Consider the following 15,840-nt stretch of genomic DNA (forward strand, 5'->3'; position numbering starts at 1 on the left):
TGTGTACCATGTCTCCCCCTGACATTATAACAAGAGAATCTGACTGTTAACACAGGAAGAAATAAGAGGGTGGACGGCAGTGGAGGCTGCTGAGGGGAGGACAGCTCATAATAATGCCTGGAACGGAGCCAATGGAATGGCATTCATTTGATACCATTCCACTTATTCCACTCCAGCCATTACTACGAGCCTGTCCTCCCCAACCTCCTGTGGTGGATGGCTAGATTCCAGTTTCTCCACACCCTCCCCCCTTCCCAATCCCCAACCCTTAACTCCACACCCTAACCCCTCCACAGTCTCTGGTTACCATAAAGATTACTGTTATTGGGGTGTGATAATGCTACTGAATTACCAAAGAGAGAGATGAGATAGGAGCAAATAATAGTGTACATTGGGCTTAACTGCACCATAATAGTGTACATTGGGATGAGCTGCACCATAATAGTGTACATTGGGATTAGCTGCACCATAATAGTGTACATTGGGTTTAACTGAACCATAATAGCGTACATTGGGCTTAGCTGTACCATAACAGTGTACATGGGGTTTAGCTGATCCATAACAGTGTACATTGGGCTTAGCTGCACCATAACAGTGTACATGGGGTTTAGCTGCACCATAATAGTGTACATTGGGATTAGCTGCCCCATTCCAGAGCTTCCTCTCACTACTCCTCTACCCATCCCAGAGTTTCCTCTCACTACTTTCTACCCATCCCAGAGCATCCTCTCACTACTCCTCTACCCATCCCAGAGTTTCCTCTCACTACTCCTCTACCCATCCCAGAGTTTCCTCTCATTACTCCTCTACCCATCCCAGAGCTTCCTCTCACTACTCCTCTATCCATCCCAGAGTTTCCTCTCACTACTCCTCTACCCATCCCAGAGTTTCCTCTCATTACTCCTCTACCCATCCCAGAGCTTCCTCTCACTACTCCTCTATCCATCCCAGAGTTTCCTCTCACTACTCCTCTACCCATCCCAGAGTTTCCTCTCACTACCTTCTACCCATCCCAGAGCTTCCTCTCACTACTCCTCTACCATCCCAGAGCTTCCTCTCAATACTTTCTACCCACCCCAGTTTCCTCTCACTACTTTCACCCATCCCAGAGCTTCCTCTCACTACTCCTCTACCCATCCCAGAGCTTCCTCTCACTACTTTCTACCCATCCCAGAGCTTCCTCTCACTACTTTCTACCCATCCCAGAGTTTCCTCTCACTACTCCTCTACCCATCGCAGAGTTTCCTCTCACTACCTTCTACCCATCCCAGAGCTTCCTCTCACTACTCCTCTACCATCCCAGAGCTTCCTCTCACTACTTTCTACCCATCCCAGTTTCCTCTCACTACTTTCACCCATCCCAGAGCTTCCTCTCACTACTCCTCTACCCATGCCAGAGCTTCCTCTCACTACTTTCTACCCATCCCAGAGCTTCCTCTCACTACTTTCTACCCATCCCAGAGTTTCCTCTCACTACTCCTCTACCTATCCCAGAGCTTCCTCTTACTACTTTCTACCCATCCCAGAGCTTCTTCTCACTACTTTCTACCCATCCCAGAGCTTCCTCTCATTACTCCTCTACCCATCCCAGAGCTTACTCTCACTACTCCTCTACCCATCCCAGAGCTTCCTCTCACTACTCCTCTACCCATCCCAGAGCTTCCTCTCACTACTCCTCTACCCATCCCAGAGTTTCCTCTCACTACTTTCTACCCATCCCAGAATTTCCTCTCACTACTTTCTACCCATCCCAGAGCTTCCTCTCACTACTCCTCTACCCATCCCAGAGTTTCCTCTCACTACTTTCTACCCATCCCAGAATTTCCTCTCACTACTTTCTACCCATCCCAGAGCTTCCTCTCACTACTCCTCTACCCATCCCAGAGTTTCCTCTCACTACTTTCTACCCATCCCAGAGCTTCCTCTCACTACTTTCTACCCATCCTAGAGCTTCCTCTCACTACTCCTCTACCCATCCCAGAGCTTCCTCTCCCTACTCCTCTACCCATCCCAGAGTTTCCTCTCACTACTCCTCTACCCATCCCAGAGTTTCCTCTCACTACTCCTCTACCCATTCCAGAGCTTCCTCTCACTACTTTCTACCCATCCCAGAGTTTCCTCTCACTACTTTCTACCCATCCCAGAGTTTCCTCTCACTACTCCTCTACCCATCCAGAGTGTCCTCTCACTACTCCTCTACCCATCCCAGAGCTTCCTCTCACTACTCCTCTACCCATCCCAGAGTTTCCTCTCACTACTCCTCTACCCATCCCAGAGTTTCCTCTCACTACTCCTCTACCCATCCCAGAGTTTCCTCTCACTACTCCTCTACCCATCCCAGAGTTTCCTCTCACTACTCCTCTACCCATCCCAGAGTTTCCTCTCACTACTCCTCTACCCATCCCAGAGTTTCCTCTCACTACTCCTCTACCCATCCCAGAGCTTCCTCTCAGTACTTTCTACCCATCCCAGAGCTTACTCTCACTACTCCTCTACCCATCCCAGAGCTTCCTCTCACTACTCCTCTACCATCCCAGAGCTTCCTCTCACTACTTTCTACCCATCCCAGTTTCCTCTCACTACTTTCACCCATCCCAGAGCTTCCTCTCACTACTCCTCTACCCATCCCAGAGCTTCCTCTCACTACTTTCTACCCATCCCAGAGCTTCCTCTCACTACTTTCTACCCATCCCAGAGTTTCCTCTCACTACTCCTCTACCTATCCCAGAGCTTCCTCTCAGTACTTTCTACCCATCCCAGAGCTTCTTCTCACTACTTTCTACCCATCCCAGAGCTTCCTCTCATTACTCCTCTACCCATCCCAGAGCTTACTCTCACTACTCCTCTACCCATCCCAGAGCTTCCTCTCACTACTCCTCTACCCATCCCAGAGCTTCCTCTCACTACTCCTCTACCCATCCCAGAGTTTCCTCTCACTACTTTCTACCCATCCCAGAATTTCCTCTCACTACTCTCTACCCATCCCAGAGTTTCCTCTCACTACTTTCTACCCATCCCAGAGCTTCCTCTCACTACTTTCTACCCATCCTAGAGCTTCCTCTCACTACTCCTCTACCCATCCCAGAGCTTCCTCTCCCTACTCCTCTACCCATCCCAGAGTTTCCTCTCACTACTCCTCTACCCATCCCAGAGTTTCCTCTCACTACTCCTCTACCCATTCCAGAGCTTCCTCTCACTACTCCACTACCCATCCCAGAGTTTCCTCTCACTACTCCTCTACCCATCCCAGAGCTTCCTCTCACTACTCCTCTACCCATTCCAGAGCTTCCTCTCACTACTTTCTACCCATCCCAGAGCTTCCTCTCACTACTTTCTACCCATCCCAGAGTTTCCTCTCACTACTCCTCTACCCATCCCAGAGTTTCCTCTCACTACTCCTCTACCCATCCCAGAGCTTCCTCTCACTACTCCTCTACCCATCCCAGAGTTTCCTCTCACTACTCCTCTACCCATCCCAGAGTTTCCTCTCACTACTCCTCTACCCATCCCAGAGTTTCCTCTCACTACCCCTCTACCCATCCCAGAGCTTCCTCTCACTACTCCTCTACCCATCCCAGAGTTTTCTCTCACTACTCCTCTACCCATCCCAGAGTTTCCTCTCACTACTCCTCTACCCATCCCAGAGTTTCCTCTCACTACTCCTCTACCCATCCCAGAGCTTCCTCTCACTACTCCTCTACCCATCCCAGAGGTTCCTCTCACTACTTTCTACCCATCCCAGAGCTTCCTCTCACTACTTTCTACCCATCCCAGAGTTTCCTCTCACTACTCCTCTACCCATCCCAGAGCTTCCTCTCACTACTCCTCTACCCATCCCAGAGTTTCCTCTCACTACTCCTCTACCCATTCCAGAGCTTCCTCTCACTACTCCACTACCCATCCCAGAGTTTCCTCTCACTACTCCTCTACCCATCCCAGAGCTTCCTCTCACTACTCCTCTACCCATTCCAGAGCTTCCTCTCACTACTTTCTACCCATCCCAGAGCTTCCTCTCACTACTTTCTACCCATCCCAGAGCTTCCTCTCACTACTCCTCCACCCATCCCAGAGCTTCCTCTCACTACTTTCTACCCATCCCAGAGTTTCCTCTCACTACTCCTCTACCCATCCCAGAGTTTCCTCTTACTACTCCTCTACCCATCCCAGAGCTTCCTCTCACTACTTTCTACCCATCCCAGAGTTTCCTCTCACTACTCCTCTACCCATCCCAGAGTTTCCTCTCACTACTCCTCTACCCATCCCAGAGCTTCCTCTCACTACTCCTCTACCCATCCCAGAGTTTCCTCTCACTACTCCTCTACCCATCCCAGAGTTTCCTCTCACTACTCCTCTACCCATCCCAGAGCTGCCTCTCACTACTCCTCTACCCATCCCAGAGTTTCTCTCACTACTCCTCTACCCATCCCAGAGTTTCCTTTCACTACTCCTCTACCCATCCCAGAGTTTCCTCTCACTACTCCTCTACCCATCCCAGAGCTTCCTCTCACTACTCCTCTACCCATCCTAGAGTTTCCTCTCACTACTTTCTACCCATCCCAGAGCTTCCTCTCACTACTTTCTACCCATCCCAGAGTTTCCTCTCACTACTCCTCTACCCATCCCAGAGCTTCCTCTCACTACTCCTCTACCCATCCTAGAGTTTCCTCTCACTACTCCTCTACCCATCCCAGAGTTTCCTCTCACTACTTTCTACCCATCCCAGACTTAGTTAAGTTGTTAGTGAGTTGGTCAAAATCAGGGAAAGCAGTATAAAATGTAATGTGATATCACCTGAGATATAACCCCATCAATTCAAATATACGATTCATGAGCTTGTCTTGAGTTTAAACTGCACCCATTTTCCAAGCCTTATTGAACACGTACCTACATGCTGCATCCTGATGTGTTTAGTGTTTCAAAACGTTTCCTACGTTTCATGTCTACTGAACACAACCCTCAAGATTCAAGGGTGTATGTTTTTTTTTAGTCACATTTCAAACAACATTAGTTTCCCCAGTGTAACCCTGAGGTGAATAACTGATTATGTAATCTGATGATGTAATCTGTTGACGTAATGAGTGACCTGAAGGACTATATAAGCACCTGCTACCCATTGTTTTTCCCCTGGTTCAAGACATGTGCCAGAACACCTGACCAATGTCTACTGTACATACTGATGGGTAATTATATACCGTTGTAACACAGGGTTGTTTTATGATAAGTCAGTTTCAAGTTATGAGAGTCCGAGCTGAATGTGTAGCCTCCATGTATACTACTTCAGAAAGGATTCATACCCTTTGACTTATTCCACATGTTGTTGTGTTACAGACTGAATTCAAAATGGATTAAAAAAACAAAAAAAACATCACCCATCTACACACAATACGCCATAATGACAAAGTGAAAACATATTTTTAGAAATGTATTGAACATGAAATATGGAAATATCTCATTTACATACGTATTCACACCCCTGAGTCAATACTTAGTAGAAACACCTTTGGAAGCAATTAAAGCTGTGAGTCTTTCTGGGTAAGAGCTTTCCACACCTTGATTGTGCAACATTTGCCCATTATTCTTTTAAAAATTCTTCAACCTCTTTCAAATTGGTTGTTGATCATTGCTAGGTAACCATTTTCAGGTCTTGCCATAGATTTTGAAGTAGATTTAAGTCAAAACTGTAACTCAACCCTTCAGGACAGTCACTTTATTCTTGTTAAGCAACTCCAGTGTAGATTTGTGCTTGTGTTTTAGATCATTGTCCTGCTGAAAGGTGAATTCATCTCCCAGGGTCTGGTGGAAAGCAGACTGAACCAGGTTTTCCTCTAGGATTTTGCCTGTGCTTCGCTCCATTCCGTTAATATTTTATCCTGAAAAACTCGCCAGTCTTTAACGATTACAAGCATACCCATAACATGATGCATCCACCATCTACCAATAGGTGCCCTTCTTTCCGAGGCATTTGAAAATCTCCCAGGTCTTTGTGGTTGAATCTGTGTTTGAAATGCATTGCTTGAATGAGGGACCTTACAGATATTTGTACGTGAGGGGTACAGAAATGAAGTAGTCATTCAAAAATCATGTTAAACACTATTATTGCACACAGAGTAAGTCCATGCAACTTATTATATGACTTGTTAAGCACATTTTTACTCCTGAACTTATTTAAGCTTGCCGTAACAAAGGGGTGTGAATACTTATTGACTCAAGACATTTCAGTTTTTTATTTGTTATTCATTTGTAAACATTTCAAAAAACATAATTACACTTTTGACATTATGGGGTATTTTGTGCAGGCAGTGAAACATCTCAGTTCAATCCATTTTAAATTCAGGCTGTAACACAACAAAATGTGGAAAACGTTAAGGGGTGTGAATACTTTCTGAAGGCACTGTATGTCAATGTAGTACTACCCATCCTCTCTTTTCATGCTAATCACTAATCACTTACATTCATTGTAATAACTGTGTAATTACAGTACTGTTTTATAATTTATCCATTTAAGGTTGAGAGTCGAACCCAATGACATGAAATCAAACATTATAAATCGTCTGATAGAATTAAACAGAAAACAAACTCAGTATTACTAATGAACTGCCTCCTCCTTGTTATTACTTGTTATTATCTTTTATTAAATGTTTTAGTATTCAAACAGAATGTGAAAATACTGAGGTGTACCAATATAGCCACACTGTATGTAGGTTAGTTGCCTCTGCCAAGAGACCCAGGCTTTTATGGAGTAGGTTGTAGTGCACTCGTTCAATAAACACATGGTTACTGGTTCAAACCCTGCTCTGATCGTTTCCTCATAAATCGCTATGCTCCTCTACCTGGGGAAGTCTTCGTCCTGCCACTCGTCCTTGACCTCCATGCTGTCCATGCGTGCCGTGACCTCTGACATGACCTCTGCCGTTCCCATCCTCCAATCAGCCTGGGCCCTAGGGTCACTTTCAGAGAGAGATTATAAACAACATGTTCACTCAAACATTCTTCGAGTCACTGTCAGAGAGACACAGAGAGACACAATTGCTCCTAACCAAGGTGCTAACTGAATCACTGTCAGTCAGACACACAGAGATAGAAATTATAACCAACGTGTTCACTCAAGGCTGGAGTCACTGTCAAAGAGAAGCTCTGACGACGGCTGTGAGGCCGACACGTAAGCTTAATAAATACAAGTGATACTGGCAAGACAGGTAAGCTTAATAAACACAAGTGATATTGGCAAGACAGGTAAGCTTAATAAATACAAGTGATATTGGCAAGACAAGTAAGCTTAATAAACACAAGTGATATTGGCAAGACAGGTAAGCTTAATAAATACAAGTGATATTGGCAAGACAGGTAAGCTTAATAAACACAAGTGATATTGGCAAGACAGATAAGCTTAATAAATACAAGTGATATTGGCAAGACAGGTAAGCTTAATAAATACAAGTGATATTCGCAAGACAGGTAAGCTTAATAAACACAAGTGATATTGGCAAGGCTGGTAAGCTTAATAATCACTTGTGATAATGGCAAGACAGATAAGCTTAATAAATACAAGTGATATTGGCAAGACAGGTAAGCTTAATAAATACAAGTGATATTCGCAAGACAGGTAAGCTTAATAAACACAAGTGATATTGGCAAGGCTGGTAAGCTTAATAATCACTTGTGATAATGGCAAGGCAGGTAAGCTTAATAAACACAAGTGATATTGGCAAGGCTGGTAAGCACAGTCTGAAAGTTTAAACTTTTTTCCAAGACACACAGAGAGAGAAATAATAAACAATGTGGTGGCATTGGTTTCAAACCAAAACTAAAACGAGTAATTTCCTAACTCTAGTCTAGGGCATTAGTGCACGTCTCTCCACTAAGTAGGACTGCACAGGAACGACCGGGACCAGAGCTAGTCATTTCCATACCCTGCGGGAAGATGACAAACACATATAAAACATCTAAGGATGATATTAAATATGATAAAAATGATCAGAGACTTAAAACAGAATCAACTCATGATGTGACCCTTCACATTGTGCTAAGGGCAAGGATATTACAATGACAATGTCCTCTTCCAATGGAACAACTCACCGGTCCTTCTGGACAAAACAAACTGTCCTTGTCATTGAACAGAGTTCGGTACCAGAGACCCTACATAGTGCACTACTTTTGACCAGAGCTCTATGTGCCCTGGTGAAAACAAGTGCACTGGGAAGGGAGACACATCATTTGGGTTGTGTGCTTCAGCTTCAGTGTACCTTTATTTAATAGATCATGTAATCAAATCACAATAAGCTGTGGTTCAATCTTCATTCAGTACAGTACAACACAGTCTATTTACTGACAGGGTGCACAGTGATGTAATGTTGGTGAATCGTGCCCTGAGCTCAGCTGAGGGTAGTCATGTGTGGACAGAACATCAGGAGTGTGACATAATGTTTCAGGGAGGAGACGCCATATAAATACATTTAGAACGGTATTATACTGTACATATTGCCTATGGAATCAATCTATACTGTACATATTGTCTATGGAATCAATCTATACTGTACATATTGCCTATGGAATCCATCTATACTGTACATATTGCCTATGGAATAAATCTATACTGTACATATTGCCTATGGAATCAATCTATACTGTACATATTGCCTATGGAATCAATCTATACTGTACATATTGCCTATGGAATCAATCTATACTGTACATATTGTCTATGGAATCAATCTATACTGTACATATTGCCTATGGAATCAATCTATACTGTACAAATTGCCTATGGAATCAATCTATACTGTACATATTGTCTATGGAATCAATCTATACTGTACAGTTTGAGATGTAGCTGAGATGTCTCAGTGCATAATATTTGTCTACAGACATGGCTTTGTCCCAAACGCCACCCTATGCCCTATATAGTGCACTACTTTTGACCAGAGCTCTAAGGCACTGCATCTCAGTGCAAGAGGTGTTACTACAGTCCCTGGTTCGAATCCAGGCTGTATCACATCCGGCCGTGATTGGGAGTCCCATAGGGCGGCGCACAATTGGCCCAGCGTTGTCCAGGTTTGGCAAGAAGTAGACCATCATTGTAAATAAGAATTTGTTACATTGAAAAAATCTATATATAAATAAATATGGGCCCTGGTCAAAAGTGGTGCACTACATCATACATTTTAGTCATTTAGCAGACGCTCTTATCCAGAGCGATTTACAGTAGTGAGTATATACATTTTCATATTTGTTCGCACTGGTCACCCATGGGAATCAAACCCACAACCCTGACGCTGTAAGTGCCATGCCCTACCAACACTGCCATTTGGGACAGAGTCAAGGCACTGATGTGTTGTAGCCCTGCTAGACTAGAGACAAGGCACTGATATGTTGTAGCCCTGATATAGAGCAGAGACAAGGCACTGATATGTTGTACAACTGATATAGAGTAGAGACAAGACACTGATATGCTGTAGCCCTGTTAGACTAGAGACAAGGCACTGATATGTTGTAGCCCTGATATAGCCTAGAGACAAGGCACTGATATGTTGTAGCCCTGATATAGACTAGAGACAAGGCGCTGATATGTTGTAGGACTGACACAGAGTAGAGATAAGGCGCTTATATGCAGTAAGCCTGCTAGACTAGAGACAAGTCACTGATATGTTGTAGCCCTGATATAGCCTAGAGACAAGGCACTGATATGTTGTAGCCCTGATATAGACTAGAGACAAGGCACTGATATGTTGTAGCCCTGATATAGAGCAGAGACAAGGCACTGATATGCTGTAGCCCTGTTAGACTAGAGACAAGGCACTGATATGTTGTAGCCCTGATATAGAGCAGAGACAAGTCACTGATATGTTGTAGCCCTGATATAGCCTAGAGACAAGGCACTGATATGTTGTAGCCCTGATATAGAGCAGAGACAAGGCACTGATATACTGTAGCCCTGATATAGAGCAGAGACAAGGCACTGATATGCTGTAGCCCTGATATAGAGCAGAGACAAGGCACTGATATGCTGTAGCCCTGATATAGACTAGAGACAAGGCACTGATATGCTGTAGCCCTCATATAGACTAGAGACAAGGCACTGATATGCTGTAGCCCTGATATAGACTAGAGACAAGGCACTAATATGCTGTAGCCCTGATATAGACTAGAGACAAGGCACTGATATGCTGTAGAACTGATATAGACTAAAGACAAGGCACTGATATGTTGTAACCCTGATATAGACTAGAGACAAGGCACTGATATGTTGTAGCCCTGATATAGACTAGAGACAAGGCACTGATATGTCGTAGCCCTGATATAGAGCAGAGACAAGGCGCTGATATGTTGTAGAACTGATATAGAGTAGAGATAAGGCACTGATATGTTGTAACCCTGTTCAACTAGAGACAAGACACTGATATGCTGTAGCCCTGATATAGAGCAGAGACAAGGCGCTGATATGTTGTAGCCCTGGTATAGAGTAGAGACAAGACACTGCTGTGTTGTAGCCCTGAAATAGAGTAGAGACAAGACACTGCTGTGTTGTAGCCCTGATATAGAGCAGAGACAAGACACTGCTGCGTTGTAGCCCTGATATAGAGCAGAGACCAGGCGCTGATATGTTGTAGAACTGATATAGAGCACAGACAAAGCATTGATATGTTGTAGCCCTGCTAGACTAGAGACAAGGCCCTGATATACTGTAGCCCTGATATAGACTAGAGACAAGGCCCTGATATACTGTAGCCCTGATATAGACAAGAGACAAGGCACTGATATGCTGTAGCCCTGTTCGTCTAGAGACAAGAGACTGATATGTTGTAGCCCTGATATAGACTAGAGTCAAGGCCCTGAAATACTGTAGCCCTGATATAGACAAAAGACAAGGCGCTGATATGTTGTAGCCCTGATATAGACTAGAGACAAGACATTTATGTGTTATAGCCCTGATATAGAGCAGAGACCAGGCGCTGATATGTTGTAGAACTGATATAGAGCACAGACAAAGCACTGATATGTTGTAGCCCTGCTAGACTAGAGACAAGGCCCTGATATACTGTAGCCCTGATATAGACAAGAGACAAGGCACTGATATGCTGTAGCCCTGTTCATCTAGAGACAAGAGGCTGATATGTTGTAGCCCTGATATAGACAAAAGACAAGGCGCTGATATGTTGTAGCCCTGATATAGACTAGAGACAAGACATTTATATGTTGTAACTCTGATATAGACAAGAGACAAGGCGCTGATATGTTGTAACCCTGATATAGACAAGAGACAAGGCGCTGATATGTTGTAGCCCTGATATAGCCTAGAGACAAGAAATGTATATGTTGTAGCCCTGATATAGACTATAGACAAGGTACTGATATGCTGTAGCCCTGTTAGACTATAGACAAGGTACTGATATGCTGTAGCCCTGTTAGACTATAGACAAGGTACTGATATGTTGTAGTCCTGATATAGACTAGAGACAAGGTACTGATATGTTGTAGCCCTGATATAGACTAGAGACAAGGCACTGATATGCTGTAGCCCTGTTAGACTATAGACAAGGTACTGATATGTTGTAGCTCTGATATAGACTAGAGACAAGACATTTATATGTTGTAACCCTGATATAGACAAGAGACAAGGCGCTGATATGTTGTAGCCCTGATATAGCCTAGAGACAAGAAATGTATATGCTGTAGCCCTGATATAGACAAGAGACAAGGTACTGATATGCTGTAGCCCTGTTAGACTATAGACAAGGTACTGATATGTTGTAGCCCTGATATAGACTAGAGACAAGGTACTGATATGTTGTAGCCCTGATAAAGACTAGAGACAAGGCACTGATATGTTGTAGCCCTGTTAGACTATAGACAAGGTACTGATATGCTGTAGCCCTGTTAGACTATAGACAAGGTACTGATATGTTGTAGCCCTGATATAGACTATAGACAAGGTACTGATATGTTGTAGCCCTGATATAGACTATAGACAAGGTACTGATATGTTGTAGCCCTGATATAGACTAGAGACAAGGTACTGATATGTTGTAGAACTGATATAGAGTAGAGCAAACCCATGTGTGAAATCAGCTAATGGGGTTCATCCCTAACCCTAATGGGGACTAAAATGACCAGTCTGCCTCCGGGCCACAAGGCCAGCACTGGACTAGAACTATGATGTTTTAATGCACAATAATAAAATCTATGTGTTGTGTGAAGCTAAATCTTGTGTCGTATGTCTGTCTGCATTCAACATAATTCTGGGAGTTCTTATTGTTGTGTCGTATGTCTGTCTGCATTCAACATAATGCTGGGAGTCCTTATTGTTGTGTCTTCAACATAATGCTGGGAGTCCTTATTGTTGTGTCGTATGTCTATCTGCATTCAACATAATGCTGGGAGTCCTTATTGTTGTGTCGTATGTCTGTCTGCATTCAACATAATGCTGGGAGTCCTTATTGTTGTGTCATATGTTTGTCTGCATTCAACATAATGCTGGGAGTCCTTATTGTTGTGTCGTATGTCGGTCTGCATTCAACATAATGCTGGGAGTCCTTATTGTCCTCTGTTGATTTTAATGTTACATTGTTAATGTAATAGGATGTCACCTCTAATATAGTAGAAGAAAAAAGATGAGCTGGCGACACGCCCAGAAAAACTATTTTGTGTGGAGGTGCAGACTGACGGCGAATAAACTATAAAACTATAAAAATAGAGTCGCACACTCCACCTCCAATATAAACAATTGTTTTCCCAATAATCCTGTAGCAGCATAGGGGGGTTGGTGGCAATGCAGTGCACTTCTGAACATATTAGTTAGCAGGAGATTACTGTGTGTGCACTCTGTGCTCTCTGTTCTGTCTGTTCTATTGGTTCCGTCTGTCTGTTCTGTTCTGTTCTGTCTGCAGTGATGTCATTGGCTCAGCGGCCCAACAGTAGCTAGCAGTTCATATGGCCTGCAGACATTATCACTACAGAGTCAGAGGTATGACTTGCAGACATTAACACTACATAGTCAGAGGTATGACCTGTAGACATTATAACTACAGAGTCAGAGGTATGACCTGCAGACATTAACACTACATAGTCAGAGGTATGACCTGCAGACATTAACACTACATAGTCAGAGTAACTGAGATACACTACAGAGTCAGAGGTATGACCTGCAGACATTAACACTACATAGTCAGAGTAATGGAAATACAGAAGAGGTATGACCTGCAGACATTATAACTACAGAGTCAGAGGTATGACCTGCAGACATTAACACTACATAGTCAGAGGTATGAACAGCAGACATTAACACTACATAGGCAGAGGTATGGCTTGCAGACATTATCACTACAGAGTCAGAGGTATGACCTGCAGACATTAACACTACATAGTCAGAGGTATGACCTGCAGACATTAACACTACATAGTCAGAGGTATGACCTGCAGACATTAACACTACATAGTCAGAGTTATGACCTGCAGACATTAACACTACATAGTCAGAGGTATGACCTGCAGACATTAACACTACATAGTCAGAGGTATGACCTGCAGACATTCTACAGCTCTCTCACACTCCACCTCTCACATGTTACTTATCATACTGTCTGATTAGATACACTCACACATCACACAGCCTTTTGTATGGGCATGGGACCATGTGCCTGCCCCATAGCTAAAGAGGAACAAAGTCAGGACATTTAAATGATGCATTGCAGACACTCTCAATAGAGGCATTGATAATATTATCAGACTGTACTGAACAACAGACTGTAGGGGTGTATTCTGCTACATCTTCATGCCATTCTGATGACGCAGACACTCAATAGGTACATTGATGATAGTATTAGAATGTGCAACCAACAGGGGGGTATGTAGGGAATAGGGAATAGGGAATAGGGAATAGGGTTCCATTTGAGATGCTGACTCTGCCTCATACTCCATGTCAGCGATCCTAACTCTGGTTGATGAATAGAAAAAGACATTGTCTCTGTAATTTGAACCAGATTAGCTGCATGTAACGATGCATGAAAGGTCAGCTAATTGATATAGAATGGGCTCAGGACTCATCATCATTATATCATCGTCGTCATCCTCATCCTCATCGTCATCCTCAGCCTAATCGTCATCCTCATCAGCCTCATCCTCATCAGCCTCATCCTCATCCTCATCAGCCTCATCCTCATCATCCTCATCATCCTCATCAGCCTCATCGTCATCCTCATCAGCCTCATCCTCATCGTCATCCTCATCAGCCTCATCAGCCTCATCCTCATCATCCTCATCAGCCTCATCCTCATCATCCTCATCAGCCTCATCTTCATCCTCATCATCATCCTCATCGTCATCATCCTCATCGTCATCATCCTCATCACACAGAACAGTCCTAGAACTGAACATTCTGAACACTAAGGAAGGACATCACTAACTGAGGTAAAAAAGGCAGTAATGACAGAATTATTGTAATTGGCCTCATATACAGTAGTCGAAACATAGTCGAAACATAGTTGAAACATAGCCTGTGCTCTTGCCAATTCCATTGCTGTCATTGTCAAATCAAACCTTGACATGACAATGAGTGGCAGGGAGTTAGCATGATAATACAAACAGATTGGCACTCAGGCTAGTAGAACACAGTAGAGTATAGAACACTCACATTCAACAGGAAGTTCTCTGTCTCCTGTAGCTGACTCTGAATGTCTCTGTTTTTCTTCTTCTGTAAGGCAGTGACTTCCTCTTCCTCCTCCCTGTAGTCAGGGAAGCCCAGGACAATCCACAGGTAATGCTAGGTGATGAGACCAGGTGAGGTCAGGTGAAGCATGCTATCTGTGCCAACCAGGGGCTCTGGTCCAGGCTCCAGCCCTGGGTGTCACCACTCCAACCCTGTTCGTCTCAGCGCCAACCCTGGGAGTTTGGGACCGCTGCAGGCAGAGAATGGCTCCCTGTGGACCAGATGTGGTGCTTCCTGGTGAGAGTGGGTGGGTAAGAACTACAGTCTGTTCTGTTCTGTTCAGCAGAGCTCCCTACTCCTAAAACAACAGTTTCTCATCTTGTCCAGTTGTGGTGGGAATAAACATTACTCTCCACGTAACCCAGGTTGTGTTGTGATGATCCATCTGTGGCCCTTCATTCATAGCTGGATCTCCTCTCCATCTTCTTCAGAGTTCTCACACACACACACACACACCCCGTCCTCAGCTGTAATGCCCAGGCAGGCGCTCTAATCCCGCTGTGATGACATCATGGCTGTGGACGCTGTGTGATGGGGGATTATGTAATCTCACCTGCCTGATTCCCACATATTCTTCCTCTCTCTCTTCTTCGTGTGAATCTGATCGACTGGAGTTACAATACACAGCCTGTGGTAGTATGATCTGGTTGGTTTTGTCTTCTATGAGCGTTTATTCCTGCCTACGTCCCTAGTTTTTCATATACGTTTATCCCTCACAAGCTGTTAAAGATGGATGATTCTTCATCCACACTCTTCCGTGGCAACAGCATTTCTCTCTCTCTCTGCCCTCCTCTTTCAGCTGCTCTCTCTCACTTTTTAATAAAGTCCTCCTCCACATAATTCCGTTCCCTGCTCTCTCTCATTCTGCCTGTGCCACTGATGCTAGCATTTGTCCTCAACTCTCCCTCCTCCCACTCTACTCTCCCTACTCCCCCTCATCCCCTCTACTCTCCCTCCTCCCCCTCTTGTCTCCCTCCTCCCCTCTACTCTCCCTCCTCCCCCTCTTGTCTCCCTCCTCCCCTCTACTCTCCCTCCTCCCTCTCTTCCCCTCTACTCTCCCTCCTCCCCCTCTACTCTTCCTCCTCCCCCTCTTCCCCTCTACTCTCCCTCCTCCCCCTCTACTCTTCTTCCTCCCCCCT

At 44.4% G+C, this 15,840-nt stretch overlaps 1 protein-coding gene across 2 annotated transcripts in view; it reads right to left on the bottom strand.

Annotated features, from left to right (window-relative positions):
• The window catches only part of LOC106569610 (caytaxin), a 33,901-nt gene extending 18,278 nt beyond the window's left edge, over nt 1-15,623 (bottom strand). For both annotated transcript variants that reach the window (XM_014141145.2, XM_014141143.2), the window contains exons 1-2: nt 14,627-15,623; nt 6,831-6,947 (exon numbers count right to left, since the gene is read on the bottom strand). In XM_014141145.2, the coding sequence (XP_013996620.1) occupies nt 6,831-6,919 (89 nt within the window). In that variant the 5' untranslated portion in view covers nt 6,920-6,947; nt 14,627-15,623. The remainder of the gene's footprint in view (nt 1-6,830; nt 6,948-14,626) is intronic.
• Nucleotides 15,624-15,840: the final 217 nt, after the last annotated feature.

This window comes from Salmo salar, chromosome ssa14, assembly GCF_905237065.1.
Source record: "Salmo salar chromosome ssa14, Ssal_v3.1, whole genome shotgun sequence".
NCBI lineage: Eukaryota > Metazoa > Chordata > Actinopteri > Salmoniformes > Salmonidae > Salmo > Salmo salar.